This window comes from Nanorana parkeri, unplaced genomic scaffold (assembly GCF_000935625.1).
Source record: "Nanorana parkeri isolate BGI_ZX_2015 unplaced genomic scaffold, ASM93562v1 scaffold132, whole genome shotgun sequence".
In the NCBI taxonomy this organism is placed as follows: Eukaryota; Metazoa; Chordata; class Amphibia; order Anura; family Dicroglossidae; genus Nanorana; species Nanorana parkeri.
The window spans coordinates 223,909-248,235 of NW_017306400.1; the positions used below are offsets into that span (position 1 = coordinate 223,909).

At 39.4% G+C, this 24,327-nt stretch overlaps 1 protein-coding gene across 1 annotated transcript in view; it reads right to left on the reverse strand.

Moving 5' to 3' along the window:
• LOC108784922 (dynein heavy chain 3, axonemal-like) overlaps positions 1-24,327 on the reverse strand; it is an 899,093-nt gene that overhangs the window by 148,133 nt on the left and 726,633 nt on the right. The window contains exons 58-61 of the mRNA XM_018553871.1: positions 19,293-19,477; positions 7,125-7,296; positions 1,461-1,594; positions 1,197-1,368 (exon numbers count right to left, since the gene is read on the reverse strand). Coding sequence (XP_018409373.1) covers positions 1,197-1,368; positions 1,461-1,594; positions 7,125-7,296; positions 19,293-19,477 — 663 coding nt within the window. The remainder of the gene's footprint in view (positions 1-1,196; positions 1,369-1,460; positions 1,595-7,124; positions 7,297-19,292; positions 19,478-24,327) is intronic.

Sequence of the window (24,327 nt, forward strand, 5' to 3'; positions counted from 1 at the left end):
TCATACCACACGGCAGCCACAAAAGTCTGAATAATGCACATTAAAGTGTATTGTTTTTTATGTTTAGAGCGGCACCTCACGTATTTGTACGGCCGAATACGCCTGGACAACCGCTCTTGTGTAAATGGAGCCTAAAAGGGTCTCATCTTCAAATGGATATCAGGCTAGAGCTATAACATCATAAAAAATATGAGGAGGCCTGCTAGGACAAGGCTGAGAGACATGTTACCCACTCCATCTCACATTGATGTTATGTGACCAAACCCAGTGGAATTATACTGGTTAGCAATTCACTCCATGTTATACTTAACTGTTTCAGGCATAAATGTATAATGACTACAGTAAAATTTTCGGTTTAATTAAAACAGGGTTAGCTGAGGTTGAGCAGCACACAGGGGCTAGTGATTGCCTGTTGCCTGCATCCACATAACAAATACTAAAATTAACAAAATTTAAGAATCTGAAGAAAATTACAGTCATATATAAAAGTGTTTAAAAAAATCCATATATATCAGAGTTTAAAACAAACCATCATGTCTATACATTGTCAATGCTTAGCAAAAAAAGTATAGACTTTTAGTACTTGTACATGTTTCATTGGCACTTAAGTTTAGTATTCTAATGTTTTATGAAGAAACAACCCTTCAAAAAATGAAATAAAAAAAAAAACACCATCTATACACATTATATATTGTTCTGAATGGGTAGAAAAATAAAAAGCACTTCCATTAAAGTTAGATATTAAAAATGATTACATCCATTATGTGTCATTTTGTTTTGCCCTGTGTTAAATTTCTATTATAAAAGGTAATAATATAGTAAATATAATTAATTAAAATAGATATTTAAAGAATACTTAATATACGAAAGTGCAAAGCAGCAAGGCAGAAACTGATTTCATTTCCAGACACGACAAACAGGCCAGCACTCATATAGCCAATTGTTCATAACATTTTCAGAATTATCTGAATAGGCAGAAAGCCATGAGATGAGTAGCGAACAGGTGCCTTGGGGTCATAAATCATAATAAAGAGCTTGACAAGATGACAGAGACTAACAAGGTAATTATAACTTAAACACTGTAACGTGTAAAGCATTAACCACACTTTCTCTATGCTCTTCAGTTTTCAGCACTTTAATTTCTACACAAATATTCAGGCTTTTAAGCAAGCAAAATGCATTCACATTTTTAGTACCTGTATACTGTTACCAACTGCCCGAAGATAGTCTGTGTCTGTTGCTTTACAGATTTGAATTTTATTGATTTTTTCCATGTTTTTAATCCATTTGTTTGCCTGGCCTTGAGGGTCAATCATAAGAGGCCATTGTTGAGCTGACGTCACAATAATGGCATTTTCTAAGGAAAAACTGTGGCAGATGTTAGTTTATGTATGTTACTATTTTTCATACTTATCCCATCTTTACCCACAATTTGTTGTAAAGCAGAATAGCTGACATACCTATCTTTTGGCAGCCCATGAAATTGCCATTCCATTATTTTCACAGGATCTCCTAAGGTGCTTGAGAGTGCAAATCCATCAGAGATGGGAATGTGTTTGTCTCTACACATATTGAACCATTTTCTTAATATTTCCTTAAGGCAAAAAATAAATGAATATTATTTAGTGACAGCAAAACATGATTTTGATGAATATTAATTTGATTTGAGTTTTTTCCAGTATTTCTGCCTGCATGTACTTTTTTAGACGTCTTGTCTACACAAATTGCTTTGCATGATTAATGAATGGACACAAGTTAACTTCCTCCTGATACTTCATTATTCCTCAAGACTCTATAAATTTGTAGATGTAACTGTATATCTTATTGGCCTGTCTGCATTTGTCCATTTGGTCTTCTTGGTCAATTTACATTCTCTCACCTTGAGGAGAGACCTTTAAAGCTGCTCCAATTACTGAACTCCTACTCTTTAAACTTTCAGTAGTCAGGCAAGAAGTCTCAGTTTAAAATATACCAACTTCCTAATTTTATATATGTGACAAAATATTTGTTGTAATTCATCCCTACTACTTTGATAAATGCTCCCTGGGAAAATGGCACTTCAGAATTCAACAAAAAAAGAAAAATTATTGGGATACAACAGGTGTTTTGATGTGAAGATTAAGGCCTAGCTACATTTGTCTGCATTTCAAAGTTGAAGTTGAATTGGCAAAAGCATTCTTGAAACTAAAATCACGAAATGCAATATGAGCTAGTGGCAATGATTTATGCACATACTGTATATTCTTTTGTAACGATTAAGAGTTTAATAGCCATAAGGGCCAAGTTTGAGATACAACTTGGTGGAGAATTATGAATATTTGATTGCCCAAAAGTAATTGGAGTCATTTTATATTTGAGGAAATGATGAGTAAGCTCCCTATAGCCCTCCTACCCTCCCATTGCCTTTCTAAGCTATTCCTCAGCCACCCAGGCTATAAATACTTTGTAACAGCACATAATCATCTATGTATTCCTGAGATCTCCCAAACCTTCTCATAAATGACTTTCTTCTCTTTACTCTTGACTTCCATTGACAAACAAACTGGCAATGCTAGTTGCCAGTGAATTACTACCACATACGTTTTTTTGTTTTTGTGGCTCAGGGTGATTTTTCTCTTGTCACTGACGGGCTACACTACTCATATTCATTTTTGTAACTTGCTGCTATACATGGATACATTTTAACCATGTTGCATCTTTACAGATGAGGTAGAATATTAGATATAATTCCTGCCAATGACTGCCCACATTTTTACTTGTAACTTGTTTTTGTTGGTGAACAAACAGCACCAAACTTTCCATGCCACTGAGAAGTTGCAGTACAATTAAACTCTCAAAAAAATTGTAATTTGGAGACATTGTAAGTAAAAGAAGATCATATTCTTATTTTACTAAAACACATGCACAGAGTTAAAGCTTATCTAAATGTTAAACTAAAAATGTAATATATTGCAGCATACCAGTTCCAAGATTTAGTGGCAGCATTAATTTGGATTTTCGAGGTCTTTTTTCTTTATTTTCAACTGATAATCCTGTGAATAACAGACACCCTGTCCTAGGGTAGTTACACTCACTCACTTTACTGAATCAGAATCAGAAATCAGTCTGATTGTTACCCAGTCTGATTTTCTAATCTAGACTACAAACATATCTTCTTTGCAATAGCTTGGAAGGAGGATACTTTTTTTGTGCTTTCAGTTTAGCTTACTGAAGGTGACAAGTACACCGCATTTCTGTATTTTATGCTTAAAATATTTCTAGCCTGAAAAAATGTCAACTATTGCAGCCACTATACATAACTCATTAAGGACCAAGGGGTTTAATTTTTTCCTTACATGTTATAATCCCTATTTTTGACCTGAAAATTACTTAAAACCCACAAACATTATATATTTTCTGAAAGCCAAAACTTTGTAGAATAAAATGGTGACAGCTGCAGATTTTTATGTTGCACAACATTAGCGCAACTCATTACCAAACCCAAACATTTAGTGGGAAATGCGCCTAAATTGAATTGAGTCTAACCCTAACCCCAAAACACTATATAAAACCCTTTTTTTGATAATATATAAAAGATGATGTTACAGCGAGTAAATAGATACCCAACATGCCCAGGTTAAAAATTGTGTGCGCCCGTGAAACTGCAAAATAATTTAGTAACCCAAAAAGTCCATAGATGGCGCTTTAAAAGCCCCTACAGGTCATCAGTATGTAAATGTAAATATTGACCCTAGAATTATTGTTCTCACTCTGGCGAGCATGGTGATACCCAACATGTGCAGCGCGATCGTCGTTTTCGTACGTAGGTGCACCCAACGCGTGTTTACATGAAGACGCGCGGGGCGGGGGACTTTAAAAAAAATGTTTTAATTTATTTAACATTTACTTTATTTAATATTATTTTTAAAACTGTTTTTTTTTAACTTTACTTTAATTGCTATCACATAGGGGGCCTTACAAGCCCCCCTTGATAGCATATTGGCAGTGACAGGTCCTCTTTAAGGTGATACTGGGGGTCTAAAAGACCCCTAGTATCACCTTTCCACTTTAAATAAGCTATTGAAGTGCAGGTCACACATCAATAGCTTATTGCTTAGCTTCAGGAGCCAAGCAATGAAAGCTCTGGGATCGGAAGTGATGTAATCCTCATCACTCTTGGTCCCATAGACAGGGGAGCAGATCGGTGAATGGAAGTTCACTGATCTCCTTCCCAGCTTCCCACCGGCACCAGACATGTTAGTCCCGGGCCCGCAGGAGGGGCAGCAGAGCCCGGGAAACACGTTAGGGGGTGTCGGGCAGGGGGGGCCACTTTACCGGCCTGTAAAAGCGATCTGGGGATAGCTGAGCCACAAGAATCGCTTCTACTGTAAAGCCGACAACCGGCTCCACAAATATGAACAGAGTCTGTTTAATCCCTTAAAGACCCGTGGCAGAATTATTCCGTTATGGGTCAGGAAGGGGTTAAAGATTGGTAAGCTGAGATATATTACATTTTTAAAATTGGGTATAGATATCCTTTAGGGCCCATTTACACCATAACGTTTCAGTAAAGGCATGGTTTCTGTACATTTAGCACGATGCAATGCAGCTCATACTACATGCACAGAAACCATGCCTTTAGCGCAATGCTATGGTGTGACTTGGCCCTTAGGCTTTAAATATATTTCTACATCTTTAGAGGTTGGAAAAACATTGAGGGAGTGCTGCTGAGGGCAAGAATCCCAGTAGAAGTAGAGGCGAGGCACTGGACCCAATGCTTTGTTTTGTGAATCCTTTATCAGGTCTTTAACAACTGTTTTATAGGGGTTGATTTACTAAAGGCAAAAAGGCTGTTCACCTTGCAAGGGAATTTGCACTTTGCAAGATAATTTTCCCATAGCTTAGTAAATGAGGAGAAGCTCTTCTGTCCTCCATCATACAATTATGTGCAAGTAAAAATACAGGTTTTTTAAAAAAAATTCCTTTCTTGTGATTGGGGGTTCTTTGCAAAGTAAATTTTCACAACATTCACCAAGCTAAGGGAGGATCAATATTATGGTCTCTTAGACTGAAAACTAGGAGACTGGATAAATAAGCCAGAGCTATGGCATTGTGATGCCACATGGCTGTTTAACACAGACATCCACTGACTATACATTGTAATTCCCTGACTCTGACTGATTTATCCAGGCTCCTAGCATTAAGTCTAAGAGATTATGAAAAGTTGTTATAGCCCCGATGAAGGGGGATTGTTTAAGCCCCCAAAATGCATTGGCTGTCTTTTGTTACCCTTTTGACACCTGTGGTAATAAATAAAATACAGTTCTGGTCCCTTGTTATGTATGTTTGGTGCTCATTCTGGTTTGAATACGCTGAAAGGTGACAGCAGGCATCACTGCTGCAGAATGTGCCTGCAAATTACGTAGCCAGAAAACTTTTGTATGTATCACCATAATATGCGTTTTTGTAGAATTTAAGTCAACATAGCCATCAAGTTATATAAATATAATTATTATGACATGTTTATCTGAATATAACAGCTGTAATGTTAAAGGGAACCTGAACTCTGGCACCTAAGCCCAAAAAAGGTGAGCAGAGGGAAATGACTAGTCACAAGTATTGCATATATGTTCTTTCCAACTGGGTCTTTTCCCTATTACTGAGGTCACCCTCTTGGTAGAGTCAGGGCATTTCATCTTCATGTCAGAGCTGCCTCCTTAATAACTGTTTATCTGATGACTGGTGTGGGCCTATTATTAATGTAAAAGGAGAGGTGCAAAATGCTCAGTTCCACAGAATGAGTGAAAAGAAAGCAGAAATTCCCTTGCACTGTGGGTCCTCTGGTAGAGTATTCACTCCAGTAAGGAGTACACTGGAAAGCATAGTAATGAGATTTGTGCCTCTGACTAGCAGTCAGAGGCACAGTGCCTTATATGATAATCTCACACTGCAGATATACAACTATGAGACTTGTAGGCATGAGAGTGCCTAGGGACAGGGAGTCCACTGCTAATTTCAGAAGGAACTGAAGACACAGGCAAATCTTTAAGAATACTTCTAAGGCACAATTAACATTTCTAGATGTTTCCTGTTAAATAGCAAATCCCCTTTTTTTAATTCAGGTCGACTTTAATTGGTGAAATATGTTATTCTGTGTATTCTTAAATAATATTTGCAGTATTATGCAGTAAAATGACAATGCATCTACAAATAATGCTTGGAAGAAGTTATTTTGTATTTAGAAGATTTAAAGTTACACAAAAGTGAAGCCTAAACAAATTAAGTACAAATCACTTAAACTACAACACCCACTTGAAATGTTCTTAAACCAATGTCCATATATAATCACACTGTAATTCTTTTTCCATCTTTAAACTGTGTGCCTAGTGTTTACTGCCAGCTCATTTCCTGCTTGATAAAGCATGATGATTTTGTTTTTTATCAAAGCCTTCCAGATAGAACAGCTACTGCTACAATATGAAAAATTGATCAAATGTGCTGATGCAAAGGAAACAAACTAGCATCCTTAAAACATAATACAATATTATTTACCATGAAAATTAGAAAATGCTATCTCTAATGAAAATAGATGTATTGACAAGAGTGATGCCCTTAACAGTGAATGAGCTCTTTTTTGTTTTTTAAACCATTCATATGAAATGTATAGTAATGTCTAACTGGTTAATATAGACAAAACCTCCATAATTTTATACATTGATATTCTTATATGGGCTATAGATAAATAAATAGATGACTTGATGTTTAGATTATTTACTGAAAAATCAATAATGATGTCAAAACCACATAACACATTTAATGTCTTTTCAATTTCCTATGGACAGATATCTAGCTGATGTTCTGAGATCTGACAATGGGGGTTCAATATAATAGGGCTCATTAAAATAAGAAAAACTGTTGAAAAGAGCGATAACAATATTAAAGTTACTTGTTAGCAGTAAATTTATTGTCAGTGTAAAAGCAGCTATAAAACAATTGGTTGCTATGGGCAACACATCCACTCCCTTTTAAAAAATATATATTGGCTGTGAAATACTACTCATTAAATACAGTTGTTAAATATTTTTTTGGGGGAAAATAAAGTCTATCCAATATAGACAAGCAGCTCTTAATACTACATACTGTACCTGTCTAAATTCTGAAGTAAATGGACCTAAATAGGCCACAATACCAGCACTTAGCAACATATCTCCAACAATGTTCTGGTACGTGTCTCCCAGTTGTGTGACTATGCTCCTCCACCGTTGTTTTTCTCCACCAAGTCCATTAATTAGCTTTTCTGCTCGGTCCAGCTTCAACCTTAAATAATTAACAAATACGTTGTGAAAATGACTCTTACTGCATTATGAACACTTCTCTAACAGCATGGGTATTTTCTTCTTAATCGCACTGCCATACAAAGGTTGCTATCCAGCTGGTATTTTTGTACAAGAGCCAGTTGACAGGATAATTTACTGGAAATGATTAGGTTAGTATTTTCAGATTCAGCAAGTAATGTACATGTAGTTTAATTTATAGTCCATCAGGCACAATGAAATGTTTATAGTTATCCCACGATAGTTTAAAAAAATGTAACACTATTTAAACTATCTAGATAGATAGATAGATGGATAGATAGATAGATATAAATAATGCCTATAGAAAAGGATGGTCCTTCCTTTAAAATAAATCTGCCACATTGCTAAACTCACTGCAAGTTTCCCATGTCTTTTTTTTCGTAACAAAGTATTTTATTGGATTTTCATAAATAAATGAGACATCACATATAGAGTTCGGTACAGTTGGCTTTCAAAGATCAAACTTAATATAAAAGTATGAATTGGTTACAATTACTATTATAGAGAGAGAGGGGGGGGTGGTGGAGAAAGAGTGGGAAGAGTGTGGATTGGGTATTAGGTCCATCGGTGGGATAAATTACTGGTTGTATTGAGAGATCAATTCAGTAAGTCCGCTGTCTGCTGACGACTAGAGGGTGCATTCCCTACGTCACACGGGTGGTCTCTTAGAGATGTCTAAGGGTTTCTCCACCTAGTTCAGGATGGTGGTATAACACCCAAGGTTCCCAGACCTTTAAAAACTTGGCATGAGTATCTTTCAGAATACTGGACAATCTTTCATTGATCATAATATTGTCCAATCTCAAGGTAAACTCGTGATGCGGAAGAATTTGTTTTTTCCAGTTGCTTGCTAGAGTCAATTTGGCTGCCAAGAAGGCCTGGTGCGCTAGGGATCTTTGGGAGGTGGTTAGACCAGGTATTGTGGCATGCAACAGGGCCTGTGTGGGATACTTAGGAATATGAGTATTAAACAGGCGGGATAGAAAGCAATAAATTCTAGTCCAGAATTGTGAGGCGAACGGACAGGTCCACCAAATGTGGAGCATGTCACCAGGGAGTGTGCACCCGCGAAAGCAGACAGGCGACGAGGTTGGAAATATTTTGGCTAGATGGGTAGGGACCAGGTACCAGCGAAACATAGGCCACCTCCATATTGGTGACATTAAGGGAGCATCGAGAGATGTTTCCCCATACCCTGTCCCATTCCCTCTCAGTCCAATTAAGATTGAGATCAGTGGTCCATTTAGCAGGGTAAGAGTGCAGGTTAAGGCGTTTCAGGGAGTTGAGTTTGGAGTATAAGAGGGACACCAACCTGGGTCCACCAGGTGAGTGGAGGCATGTATTTTCGAAGTAAGTAAGGGGTCTATTTGGGGTTTGCCGTTCTGGTAGGGAAGATACCCAGTGTCGTATTTGTAGGTATCGGAATAACTCCGCATCTGGGATCTGTTTGTGCTCTTTAAGATATGATCAGGTGGGGACAGCGGTACTTTGAAATAAATCATAAATTTTATTAAACCCATTGTTGCTCCACCATTTAAATTGCTCCAGGTTAGTATATGCAGGGAGGAATAAAGGCTGGGAGAGAATGCGAAGAAGGGGCATGTAAGGAGACATTAGTTATGTGGAGTATTTCAGGGAATCCCACACTTTTAAGGCTTGTCTCATAAGAGCGCTAAGGTTAGGGGGTCTCCGATTAGGGGCGTAGTCACGGGAGGGCTGAAAGTGGTTCTGGGTTCTGAAAGCATTCTGGGATTTCCAGCATTGTCCATAAGGGGACATTAGTCTCCCGATGTATAGTGACTAGCGGTAATAGTTGAGAAGCTTGATAATAAAGTAATATATTGGGTAAACCTATACCTCTGTCTTTTTTATGCTTGTATAATGTGGACTTAGGGACCCTAGGTCGCAGGGGATGCCAGATGAATGTCAAAATCTGTTTCTGTAGGGATCGTAATGCAAAGGGCGATATAGCAATTGGTAGGACTCTGAAGTAATACAACAGCTTAGGGAGGATAGACATCTTAACTGCCGCCACTCTCCCGAACCAAGATAGTTTATGGCGTTCCCAGCTAGTCATTAAAGATTTAAGGTTTTGGAATAGAGATATATAATTAGATGTATATTGAGTGGCATAGGAGGGAGTGATGTTTACACCAAGGTATTTCAGAGACTGTTGTGCCCGAGAGAATGCAAAGTTCTCACGAAGCTGGTCGTATACTGATTGAGTGAGGGAGATATTCAGGGCTGCACACTTTTTCCAGTTCACCACCTGTCAGGGTACCATGTGAGGCGTCCTCACACCGCATGCAGGTACCCACGCAGGATGACCAAATTAATATGCCCACACTGGATAGGGTTATATGCACACAGTTTATGTGTACACAGCAAACAAAACTACAAACCCCATCAACCCCCCACAGGTTTAGCAGTGAAATAACAAAAACCACGGTAGGAACAAACACACCTACAGCCAGGGGGAACAGCAACAAGGAGGGGTAACAGGACTGCAGATAGACAGCAGGCCTCAGGATACATGATACAGGAAGAGTAACAGGAGGGCAGCGCAGTGCAGGAACAGGATCCAAGAAGAGTGGTCAGGTAACAAGGTCAGTGACAGGTTTGCAGATAGGTAGCAGGGTTCAGGTAACAGGGTTCAGGTTCCAAGGCTCAGGACATGGGAGTCAGTCAGGTGCCTGCAACGCAATACTGAGCCAGCTTCCTGACTGCAGGGAGGGCCTAAATACCCTCCCAGGAAGTACCACGTGATGGAATGATCACTCACAGCTGGGGCACACCCGCAGGTGTGTACTGGAGCCTGGTGGTCTGGTTCCTGACAGTTCCTGGCTGCTGGAGATACCCGCAGGCGAGCACAGGAACTGCAGGACCTGGCTCCAGCGCCACCTGGGGGTGCTCTGGATCCTGACACCACCAAGCCCGAAACCCCTGAGAATAGTTCCAAAATGTGTAGCAGGTTGGGGATAGAGGTGTGAGGCCGGGTGATAGTTAGCATGACATCGTCAGCAAATAGGCTAGTTTTATATTCTACCCCTGCAACCTCTACTCCCTTCACATTAGGATTGATCCGGATTAAGTGTATCAAGGGCTCAATGGCTAGCGCGAACCGAGAGAATGCAAAGTTCTCACGAAGCTGGTCGTATACTGATTGAGTGAGGGAGATATTCAGGGCTGCACACTTTTTCCAGTTCACCACCTGTCAGGGTACCATGTGAGGCGTCCTCACACCGCATGCAGGTACCCACGCAGGATGACCAAATTAATATGCCCACACTGGATAGGGTTATATGCACACAGTTTATGTGTACACAGCAAACAAAACTACAAACCCCATCAACCCCCCACAGGTTTAGCAGTGAAATAACAAAAACCACGGTAGGAACAAACACACCTACAGCCAGGGGGAACAGCAACAAGGAGGGGTAACAGGACTGCAGATAGACAGCAGGCCTCAGGATACATGATACAGGAAGAGTAACAGGAGGGCAGCGCAGTGCAGGAACAGGATCCAAGAAGAGTGGTCAGGTAACAAGGTCAGTGACAGGTTTGCAGATAGGTAGCAGGGTTCAGGTAACAGGGTTCAGGTTCCAAGGCTCAGGACATGGGAGTCAGTCAGGTGCCTGCAACGCAATACTGAGCCAGCTTCCTGACTGCAGGGAGGGCCTAAATACCCTCCCAGGAAGTACCACGTGATGGAATGATCACTCACAGCTGGGGCACACCCGCAGGTGTGTACTGGAGCCTGGTGGTCTGGTTCCTGACAGTTCCTGGCTGCTGGAGATACCCGCAGGCGAGCACAGGAACTGCAGGACCTGGCTCCAGCGCCACCTGGGGGTGCTCTGGATCCTGACACCACCAAGCCCGAAACCCCTGAGAATAGTTCCAAAATGTGTAGCAGGTTGGGGATAGAGGTGTGAGGCCGGGTGATAGTTAGCATGACATCGTCAGCAAATAGGCTAGTTTTATATTCTACCCCTGCAACCTCTACTCCCTTCACATTAGGATTGATCCGGATTAAGTGTATCAAGGGCTCAATGGCTAGCGCGAAAAGGACCGGTGATAGTGGGCAACCTTGACGAGTGCCCCTCTCAATGGTAATGGGGTCAGAAACTCGACCCAAATACTTCATACGGGCAGTGGGTCCAGTATAATGAGTTTGTAACCAGGTTAAGAACGATCCCTGGAATCCCCACCTAAATAGTATGTAGCGTAGGTAATCCCAGGAGATCGAGTCGAATGCCCGCTGAATATCTAGGGACAGTAAAAGGCCTGGTATATTCCTAGTTTTGAGTACTTATATGAAGTGGATGATTTTCCTAATGTTGTCGCCCGCTTGCCTGGAAGGGATAAATCCCACCTGGTCCCTATGGATTATTGTGGGTAGGAGCTCGTTAAATCGGTTGGTCAATATTTTCGTGAGTATTTTAATGTCCACGTTTAAGAGATCCTATGTCTTTTTTATATTCTAATGTACAGTGAAAGGATCACTTTTGTTTCCTATGAAAAAGGAGATGATCATTTATCTGTAAAGTTGGTCAAATAAGTGATACATGAATTTATCCTTTCTCTTGTTTTTGTCTGCATTTTATTTAAAAAACATTTTTTTTGTTTGCCCCCAAAACATGCCAGTGTTGCACACAAATTATAGAAGCTGTTAACCTCAAAGTAAGGGCCTGTGTTGAAGGGCTTCTGTTGCCTTCAAACAAGTTTTGCATTACCATACAAGTCTATGGGTATAGAAAACTCACTTGAAGCAGGTCATACACAGGTCAGAAGGAGGTCAACTAGAGGCCAAATGCACCTGTACATTTGTTCTGAATGATTTCAGAAGCATCTCAAAATTATGTCAAACTGATGCAATTGACACAAGCCCAAAAGATTAATTGACACGGGCCCTTAGAAGGGTAAAAGCATACAGGTCCCTTAGCTATCTTGATACCATTTTGTATGGCTTTAGGATTGGGCAGATGTTTCAACAGCAGGGTTCAAGAAACTAAATAGCACCAGAATGAACAAGGGGATATGAACATTTATGCCCTCACTAGGAGCAGAAAAGTTAGAAAATAAATCTTCTTTATACCCCTCCTGCATACTGATGGGTAGGGATGAGCTTTGTGTTTAGGTAAATAGTGAGTTTTATCTGAACTCTAGTAATTTGCAGTTTGAGAATAAAGGTGAACTAATGAGGACATTCACCATATTTGCATGTAGAGATAGTTGCTGTTATGCAGTGAAGCAACCTGTGCTGTATACAGTACTATAGTGCTGTATTATGTTACTATATTACAATAAATTGTAGAGTGGTGGGTTACATAGTCTGTACCCACCCTTTCACTGTGCTATATAGTGATATTTAACTGTGAATTAAAGTAAAATTACCTCTGTGTTTACAGTGCATAGACATAACAGTCTTTTTTAGGACTACCTTTTGTTGTGTATCAGCAACAACTTCAGTTGCTGTTTGGCTGCTGCCCCCCACCTTCTTTTAGTTTTTATTGTGATTTTTCTGGGGTATTTTTTCATTTTTTATTTACTTTCAGCTAGGTTTATAAAAAATATAGTTTTGGGTTTTTTTGTTTTAGGGTTGTGTTTTAGTGTTTTAGGGTTAATGTTAAGGGGGGGGGGGTATATTTGATTTAAATATCATTTTGCTAGGCTATTTTAAGTTTTTTTTTACTGGAGTGTGAACTTGTTCCTGACACAGGCAAAACTTGGTTGCAGCACATCACTGTCACCTCATATTAGTGCAGTACAGTTTAGTGCACCAAAGCACTACATCCTCAATACCTCTTTGAGTTAGGTAATCATTTGTATTACTCATGTCTGTGAGGCCTAAAAGGAGGGGTGAGAGGTTCATCAACAAGCAGGTAGTAGTGGGTGAGCAGGTTCTGCATCAGTAGGACACAGCAGTGGTCGGCCCACACCTCTGAGAGGCAGGGCACATCAGCTTATTCTTTCTGATAGTGTATGTGTTATACAAGCAGAGCACATGGAAGAGTTTGTGGAGTGAATAACTAAGCCTTCGTCATCCTTCTCCTTCCAGGTGCAGAGCAGTGCATTTGCACCAGCAGCTGCCATTGCACTCTCTTCTTAGTCCTCCTTTAGAGCTAATTGAACCATTGTCCTCTTACTGTAATAGAGGACTTGGCTGAATTATTTCAGCACACCATCAGTAGGCTGATGCAGAAAGATGCTCAAGAATTCTTGTTATCAGATGTGGAGGAAGAAAGTGCCAGGATCAGAGGAAAGGTACAGGCAGAGGGAAGCAATTGTCACTGATGTTCCTACAGCTGCAGCTTACTGCCAAGTGTAGAAGGTGGGGATGACATGTGGGCAGACCCTACCTGAGTTCCAAATATTGTAGAGGAGGAAAATGAAGAAGAGGTACAACAGTGAGGGAGCAACCGTCCTATTGCACGGGATGCCACTGCTATCCCCTGGGACACTATACATGGCTCAGCAGACTGGGCCTTATTTTAAGATGGTTGCCAACACATATGTAGTAGTTTGCAGCCTCTGTCTGCACCATATCAAGTGTGATAAATATACCAGTCATTTGAGTACCACATGCATGAGCAGATACATGATGCATCATCACAAAGCTTTGTGGGAGCAGTAAATTAGTGATACTGGTTGGCAGGAAAAGGCCCATGCACCTCTTCTTCACCACTACTCTCTTACCACCTCCCCCCACTGCACAAGCTTCTCCATCTGCATCCACTGCAACATCTGCAGCATCACGCGATATGGGATGAAAGTCTGACAAAGGGAGTAGGGCCAAACATAGGCTTGAACCTCTGTAAGTCTTCTAACCATTGGTCATACCCAATGAGAGTTTGTTTTGCCAAAATATTTTACGTTTTTTTTAAGCTCTATAATTTAAAAGATTTTTCTATGGTTTTAACATGCCTGCCCATTCAAACACTATGTTTATCAATAGCTTTAGGCTTATCATCGTTTGAAACTAGATGATTTTAGGTCAGTTACATATAATCCACTTATCTCTTTCCAAAACCCTGCTAATTACCTTTCTGAACTGTAATAAAACTCATATAATTACACTTTTGAAGTGTGATAATATATACATGATACCCAGACCTGTTGTTACACCATGGATATCGGAAGGATGACAGCTGTAGACATTGTGCCGCTCGTATAATGCAATTTTTTTAGAAACCACTAGTGCTAGAATTTGCTGTTTCTGACTCCTTTATATTCACAGCTACGTTTAAACTGTATAGACCAAAAAAAAAAACAGTTTCCATTCTCCTGATTATAGTGAGTTACTGACTTCTCTCAATGCTCCCTGTGCACACATCCTTCTATAGTTCCTTTGCTGAATTTAGCAACAAAATATCCAGTGGTGGACAAAAAAGGTTAACAAAATGTGGAAAAGTTATGACAGTTTGACATTTTAAAGCTTGGTGCTGCCCCTTTTACCCTGCCACCATAGGTGCCATTGTAGTAAATAAGTTGGTGTAGGTTTGGAAGCATAAGTCTTTCCTTGTGGTTATTATCTAAGACCTTTTTTTGGGGGGTGGGTTATTATAGTTGCAGGTATAGTTCAATTTAAGGGGGCTGCTCCTTCAGTGTGGTAGGGAAATATTTACTACAAGTAGAAATTAGTCAAAAGCAGGAAGTATGAGAGCCAGATCATAATATTCAAAAAGGACTTCCCCTCTATGTCCTATAGTATGTGGTTATAGTAAATATAACCCTTATGACATCAGTGGATTAATGCATTATATGGCTGCGGGTGTGGCATTGATGAGTAGGACCAGAAATTTTAAACACAAAAAAAGAGAGCTGGTAGACAGCCAAAACCCTTAAATATATGCTGCTGTTGCCATAAATACAACATTGTTATCCAATCTGACCTGCATACAGTGCAGCATGCAATTTTTTACAGACCATACATCTATATTAGACACAATCTTATCAGCTACCTAGGCAAGAACTGTAGACAAGATGAAAGACTATAAAAACCCAAGATCTGAAGTTCTAAATCAAAGAAAGATCTCTTTGATTAAGAAAGCATTTCTGTTATCATTTTCTTCTCAATCCAGTATTAGAAACCTGAATATATTTCCATGTTCCACTGCATATCAACTAAATCAGTTAACTTTGCACCCTACTGCTTTCTTTGTGAAAGGCAGCGTGTTCTTGCTCTGACCTACATTTTTATAATTGTATAATTACCAAACTTCTGTTTTCTGTACTGCAATTAGTAGCAATGTGAAGCAGTTTTTCTGTTATATATAAAACACTCAAAGCAGTTATCATATTTAGGTGAACAAGTTTCAGTCTGTTGACTGGTTTTCTAAACATGAAAAGACCTCTTCTATCAAAATGTCTGAAATAAAATGGTTTTTGTAGCACTACAGCAACCAAGCTGAATCAAACCTGAATAGTTAGACGACAACTGGAGAACAAAGGGCAAATCTATATGGTTGTTAAAGGGCAATACTGACAATTATTATTTCACACATTCGGCCTCATAAGGCCCTTCACTCTTTTCTGGTTGAAGAAAATGTGTTGGTACTGTATTAGGGTAAATGTAAAACCTAAATGAAGGACATTTAGTTTGCTAAAACCCTGTGTATTAATTGTGATTTTAAAAAATACAGTTTTTACCTTTTTTTCATCCTTTGTTGTATATCAATACTACTGGTATTTTGCAGCATATCAATAATACTGATACTACTACCAGGGATGAGCGAATGTGTCTGGGTTCGGTTTGCAGGGCATTCTTCAAACTTATCAGTCTAAAGATTTCAAACTTAAATCTGAACAGCAGTGAAGTCTAAAGGGTGAGGGGAGAATCTTGAAAACCATTCCTGGCCAATGTTAAAGGAGAACTATGAGGTGAGTGATTTTCACTCACCTCATAGTTCTAGCCGACCTGTGACAATGAGACTGTCACAGGTCGGCTCAGTAGATCGGGAGGTGAGCGAACACATACCGGGTTCGCTCACCTCATGCAAGGGATTGTCAAAAAATGCATGGGGGAGCTGGGCACTGCCACTAGGGACATGCACCAATGCAAACATTTTTAAAATACTGTACAGCAGGAAGAGGGTCTACCTTTTATTGTGTCTTTGAGGATCACATAAGAGAAAGCAATCCTTTAAATTACATGCTTGGGAGATGACTTTAAGCTGTATATGATTAATGGAACTGTACAATTCTCACAGACAGTGACATCCCATAGTTTGCACAAGTAATTGACTTTTTACTGTAACAATAATATTAGGCTTAAATTAGCACCAGCACCCCAACCTGATTCATCAGAACTTGAAAAATTAAAACCTGTTTCTTGGAGAACATTTCAGAGGCATGGGTTAAAACTGCTGCCTTCAGGTAGAATTGGACACCGAGAAACAAAAAGCTGTTAGTTAGATATAACTCATCCCACTCCCATCATACTTCAGTTTTGTAAAAAAAAAAAATCACTATTAGAAATAGTTTATATTCAGCCTTTTTCTAAGCACCCAGATCACTTTATTTGCCTCTACCCGGAAACCTCACCTTCGCCTCACATACGGATCCTGGGAGTTCTCTGGAAGACAGGATTCAACCTGTCTTCCGGAGAGAGGATCCATTACCTTTCACTGCCTCCTTAAACCGCAAGTACCAGTAGCAAGCAATGTAACTACTAGAGCCTTGTCTTGTTGCTAGGATAATCCTAAATACAGCAGATGTATGTGTGAACCTAATGCTTATACTATGTGTAATATGGAAGCTGTGTCTGAGGAGAGGTCGCAGGTTAACGCCTTACATTGAATATGTACTACAACTCCCTGCCAATCTATGCGACTGTCAGTTTACCATTAGAAGGAGCTTTCATAGTTGTGTTGGAGATTGTATGGGTCATGGAAATAATAGACAGCAGATCTGGGGAAATATAACATCATACGTGTAAGACAACTTCAAACCCCATCACACATACTACTCCATATGAGACTTAAACAACGTTCTGACATAATAGGTATTCGTGGGGCCCTTGTAGTTTGGCCTGCGATCTAGGTCATTCATAACTTATTTTGTAGTTATTCCTCCTACCCGTTGATTTTTCCTCCTGTTACTAAGGGTAACCGCATAGTTGTGCTTCTTTGAGTATGACGTGAATACCTAGGGTGAAGCCAGTTGATAAATATTTCTTGATAAGGGTGCATGATGTAAAGCAGTTCCTCTATTCACCTCCCCCCAAAAATTGTCGTACGTTGGTGGAACTGCAGACTGATCATCGTTCCTAACTCCGCAGTTAAGATCCATAAGTATCCATTGCATAAGCGTTACACCCATTACACTTTATCAGCAGTCACTTTCCTTAGCACAGCCAATATGGCTGCTAGGAACCATGCCTTTTTATAACGCGGGGCTTTCACCTAATGAAGCCCTTATTATTCGACATTCTAAGCCACTTGACATAAATTCAGAGGCCAGGAAGTGCATAATTGGTTGTTATTTGCTTTAGCACCAAATGGCCACATTAGTTTGCCAAACTAATTGCTACCTAAAATAATAAAGTTATAAAGCTCACAATAATGGAAACAGTCACTGATATAATTCCCAGCTATATATGCAGCAGTGCTCACGTAATAATTGATGCATACCTCTGTTGTGTCTATCGCAGGTGGTGATCTGGTTTTATGAGACTACTGACAAAAGGTCAGCTGTGTGTTTAAAAATACCGTTGCCATTTATAGCAACCTCAATTTTCAGTTATCATCAGATTATCTAATTACATTTTTATCTCTACATGAATGCTATTAAAATTCCTTTGACAGATTCCAAGTTATGAAAAATAATGTATTTTATGTTTAGTGGATAATTACGTAAAGACTGCCTAATTCCAAAAATGTATTTCCCTGGTCAAGCTAAGCAGTGATGTAGATGGTTGGATGACAATAATTTATAATTTCTGCTAATGTAGATACTACTCACCTATGTGCACATATAACCAGCTATAGAAGATCTAATCTAGCTGAACAGAATGATCTAATATTGTGGCTCACAAATGCAAGGTAATAAAACTGATAATGGAAAGTTTATAGGTTACCACAGGCATAAGATGATGACCAGATTTTTACAAATCAGTTATGCACCCAAAGACATTTGTATGTATACAATGCAAACACAGGTTGCAAACAATGGCTGACAATTTCACTTTGTTTCTGTGAAGTAGCAGAACATTCAAGTAAAACTAAAACATGTGCATTCAAGTGCAAGCAGAGGAATTCAGCTATAAGCCAACAATTTCACAGATGTTACTACAATTTTTCATAAGAGAATACATGACAGCCACAACTCCTGAACAACCATCATGACTGCTATCACTGCATTATTTCACATATTCCCTGTTACACTATACGCAAGCTGTAGGCAGTTACTGCCACTGTCCAGTCAGAAGGCTTAGGGTGCAGAGGTGACACCATTCTATTCCGAAGCTGTAAGTGGCGTCACTTACCTGGGTGTGCTGTGTAGCATAACTGTGTAAATCTCAATAATGGATGGGTAGAAAAACGAATTCTTTGGCAGGTAAAGTTATGTGTTATGTATATGTATTGCATCTGTATATTTAGCTGGTTTGTACAGTGCTGCTTTAATTAAGCAGCTAGTATTGCCCTACCATGAGCCCATGAGCCATTCAACTCTGATCGTTTCTTAGCTAGGAAAAAACCATTGCAGAAGATGATGTGCATTCACTACACCCAGGACATTGTCAATTTTTAGTTGTGGCATAATTATGCCTGGACTACAAGAAGAAGTCAATGTGAAGGAATATTCAGTGATACACCCAATTGTGATCTGTTCTTGTGACATAAGAAGGCCAGTGCTGAATTCTTGTCATTGAAATACAATCAATGTTTTGAATTTTATGTGACAGCTCATGTTAACATTATGAAATCACTTTTTGTTTCAAGTGTTTTAATTACTCACTTTGTCATATTAATATTTTCTTCCAGGACTCTCTTCTCAGCTAGTTTCTGAGACAATTGATCCTGCAGTCCTTTAAGTTTGGTTGTCACCTCTTTGAGTTCCTCTCTTTTTATTTTCAGATTCTGCATGTGAATTTTCAGATCTGCCTCGGCAGCTTCCAGTTTTTGACGCTTTGGAGCCACAATCTATGGGGAAATAAATGTAAAGCTTGCATGATTGGTACCAATATTATATTTGCAATTGTAATTCATTAATTATGATTGTTGTTACCAATAACTTTTTATTTTTCTCACTGCTAAAGATACATTCCAGTGAAAGCATACAGCCTCCTGCTTATTACTTTGTGTTTTTTTCACTAGATGTTGTAGTTGACCAGTCCATCCCACTACCTTTGATCAGTAATTCAGTCACATTGTGAAAAAGACCCAGATTCCTAGTGCCTGTCCTCATCTTGTAGGTAAACAGATACTCAATGATTGCCTATTGCTGCAGGTGCAGTCTATGCAGCATGGCCAACGTCGACTTCTAGCACATGGGTGCATTAAATACCAGGGGGCAGGCAGCTTGTGTTGCCACTCAATTTTGGCACACTCACCGGAAATGACCACCCGATGGGGCCAAACACTCTTCTGGCCTGCCAAAGTACATAAGGGGAGCCAGGGTACCTAACTAGGAACCGATGCACTACCAGCTTAAAGATGTATTCCAGGCAAGGCACGTATTTGAAATTTCCCTGCCGAAGGGTGGACAGATGGTGCCATTGTTACACATGACCTTTCCCGGCACAAGATGATGTGGGGTCAGCCACCGCTCAGCCTGCCCCTTAAGTCCTGACAGAACCTGTGGTTCAAATGAGTTAGCAGATAAGGCCATTAGGGGGAGGGGTAGAAGTAACTGTGCTGTCAACATCACCAAGTTGTAGAATGCTGGATGACACCAGTTGCTCCAGCAATGTGATCCATCCTGAATCCTTCCCAGCCACCAGCAAATGTACCCAGTGTAACATAAAAGAGTTGTAACTTTCCTCTCCATGCTTTTTGGCCCATGAGTCTGTGGTCAGGTTGACCCTGCTGCTGACTGCGTGGTCCAGTAACACGGACTGTGGACGGCAGGGATGGCCTTATGGAACAAACAAATGGCAGCTGGAAGGCCAAAATCCCAAAGAAGGGGCCAACTCCACCAGCTGGAAACACTCTGTAAGCTGTTCTTATCTATTCAAACGGCACACACAAAAACTAATAAAAGGCTGATAGGAACCCTGATGTTTATAGGGAGGGGGCTGGCACATTAGAAAGAAATCCCATTATCATTGGTCCTTCTATGCCACCTTACCACAATCCTAATTCCACAGACCTCTGCAGTGCTGCTGCAGTGGCAGAAGAAAATAGTTTCCTCAAACTCAACTAGTGTCTGTATGCTAGCTTTGCCAAACACCCCCTGTGAGTTTGTGGCCTGAGCTGCACTACAGTGTTAAGGAATCAGCTGCCATTATTTTTCCAAGAAGGGCATACACCAACTGCCACTACTTTGCAAGTAAAGCATGGAGCTGCCACAGCTCTCTTCACATTCCTATAGTCTCTGGGGATTTCCGTGGCAGCTGTAGCCTCAAATATCCCTCCCACTTGTTCTGTATCACCTACATCTACCTTATCCCATGGCAGCCGTATCCTCGGATATCCCCCCTCCTTCCCTTCTGTTGTGTCCCCTCAATTTATCTACCTTATCCAGCACTCCGACCTAGACAGGGAGCCGCTGTTAGAAAAAAACACTCCTGTGTGGGAGGCCACGTGGGGTGTGCCTCCGAAGGACACCTCACAGGGTACCCTTTTTAGTTGCCAGTAAAGTTTTTGAAGCTAAAATATTTTCTTAACAGTGTTGGACAGTGTTGGACTGCATTCATGGCAGCAAGGGACATTTCCGGGGATGTCCATCTACAGGGACAGAGCCCTCAAGGGACTGTCCCTGGGAAACCGGGACTAATGGTAGCCTTAGCCTAAATGGATATGTCTTTTGTTAGGAATTGCAAAACATTTGAGAACTCCTTATCTTAAGTAACCAAGTCAGGTTAAAACACATTGACTGAAATGATCAGAGTACAATGTAAATAAACAATTTTATGGTGGAAAAAAAAGACCTTCATCCTTATGTTTGAGGATTTCAGTGGTTTATGTCAAACTCATTACTTCCATACCAATTCTTACCTCACAACCTGGATTTTTCTTCTGTTTAAAAAAACGAGTCAGTGATATTCTATATGCAATTTTACCTGTAACCACAGTAATATAATCACAGACCTCACCAAAGGTGATGAGGACTGCTTGGCAAAACAATTCACTGTCCCTTTTAAAATATTTAGCACCTTTCTGCAAATAGAAGACCCTGTGCTTTACCTTAAGGCACATTACATGCATAAAACAGAAGCTGACCAGAATGGATTTCTCTTGATATGGTCAAATGTCTAATCATTTCTGACAAGGTGATGAGACAAATGGCCTTTAACAGAAAAAAATTGGATAGTGCAAAGGTCTACCAGCTGAATTATGTTTTAAAAATGAAATGCTCATATGTCATTTAAAATGATTTTTTTTCTGGTTGAGTAAGCATTTCTGTACAAATAAGTGTATTTTTAACATTACTAGAAGCTTAAAACACTTCCAAAATGCAACATGTTTTGAACTGTATTACTTTTTCAAATTAGTTGAAATACAACAGCATATGCATTAAGACGATAGCATGTTTCTGCTTTTCTGTGTTTAGATCATCTAAGACTTTTGCACCAATAATCGCTCTCTTACTACATTCTCTTTGATGGACTGCTCAGTGCTCATCTTTAAAAAAAAATAATTATACCAAAATTGGTAGAAAGGTCACATAGGTCATGGCCTAGGTAGGCACACATTTAGGTAGGAGGCAGTCTTACCCCTTGTGTAAACATTATAACCTTTTCTTCATGTCTAAAGCTGGCCATACACCTATAGATTTTCTATGGTCAGATGGAAAAAGTGTAACAAATTCCTCCATCCAGGCTTCAGTATCTTGCTAGTCGGCTGTCAAAATACCTAAATAATCTGATTGGATGCACGCATTCTTCAGGTGTTTTGTCAGCCAGCGGGGCCGCCTAGCAAGATACTGAAGCTTGGCCCAGTGGGAGATTCCTCCATCCACACAGTTTAGCGTAGATGGAGGAATCTGTCGCAGTTTTTCCATGTTACCATAGACAATCTGCATAAAATCTATAGGTGTATGGCCACCTTAAATAATCATTCTAATTATTTGTACTATGTACCTACATTAATTATAAAAATAATGTGGGCAGTAATAATTGTAAGGTGTATGGGCACCATAAGCCCTTTTCTAAAGCAAAGGTGCTTCAGAAACATTTTATCCTGCCTAATTACACTGTGTACCATTACATTGACAGGCTTCATTTAACACAGTATTTCTTTGTGCAGCATTTATTGTTTACATTAAATCTTTATCATGCGGAAGGCTATCTTTTCTCTAAAACATATAGGAACCATAGCTAACAAAGTCAGCCTTAATCCCTACATAACAGGATGGATGACAGCAGCCTGTAACCATTATGTTTTGAACAGGGACCAATGCTCCCATAAAAACTAATATCATGATGTTAAATGTGTTAGGTTTAATTTTGTGATGTTCAGTCTCACAGTAATGTGCGTCATCACAGCGGGTTACAATTTAGTACATTTTCTACATACGATTGCCTCTATTGAAAATGATCAGAACCATACTTGTATAAAAAAAAGATAGTGTGCTCTGTTACAGGCAGTCCGTCTGCTGCAGACCTCCTGCCTAAATGATGACTTTGCAAGAATAACCAAGTATTTGTTTGATACAAATACATTTAAATAAATCATCTCACAACAGTTATTTTGATACCCATACCATGAAGGGCAATGAAACAAACAGATCATTAAGAGAGATAGATACATAAAATGTTAATTGTGCAGTGCTATTTAACACTATTGTTTCTGGTAAAGAAATACCTTGAAAAAAAGTTGTAGTTTTTTTTATTATGTATGGTATACATAATAATCAGGCTAAAAGTAAAATAATATTGTTTTCAACATTTTCATACAAGGGTCTCTATTAAGAGGTTATTTGAAGAGCACGTGCAGCTTTGTAATTAGAAAGACCAGCACCGTCTGCTCATTTGTCTAGAAAAATAAGAAATACATCAAATCAGAATGAGCCAGCAGACAGGGAAGGGTGTGTACCACCTCTCATTGTTTCAGCTGTAAATAGAACTGAACATTGGCTGATTAAATTATTTAGACTCATTAGGCTATTCACAGCATATTAGTAAACCCACTTGGTAAAAAAAAATTGCTCATTGTAGCTATGCATAATTTCACATTTGCCTGATAAAAAAGAACTTAAAATTACAAGTTGCATTTTCTGGCGTTACCATAAAAATAATTAAAAACATATACAAACAAACTTTAATTGTCTTTAAATTGACCTACAGTATGCGCTGCTCATAATGTGAGAATGTGATCGTAAGCTGAAAAACATTTTGCTGATCAGCTTTTTACCTGATGTACAACTGCCATTCAATGGGTAGCTTATGGATAGCTCTACATTACCTTTCATATTATGTTTGATATTAACTTATTTTGACCCTAAGGTTTAAGAAACTCTGGTCTTTTGGCCTTTTCTAGAGCATTTTAGTTGCAATGAATGAAAATAATAAAAGACAGGTGTGAGACATCTCTGATGAAGATATTAAAAAAGCCCCTGGATTATATGGACAGTACTGAAATGAAGGATGATATTCTGTGACGGATAATCAACAAAGAGTGACACACCAATGAGAGATCTGCTTTCAGCCAGGGATCGTAGTAATCAAACTGTCATCCTTCAGGCAGCAAACAAAAGAAGTTTGCCAGTGAGATAACATATAAAAGACCCCCTGGGAACATAACCATGCATTATATTGGCATCTGCACACAACACTGCACATATTTGTATTAACCCCAAAGTATCTGCAAACACTGTCATTTAAACTTAT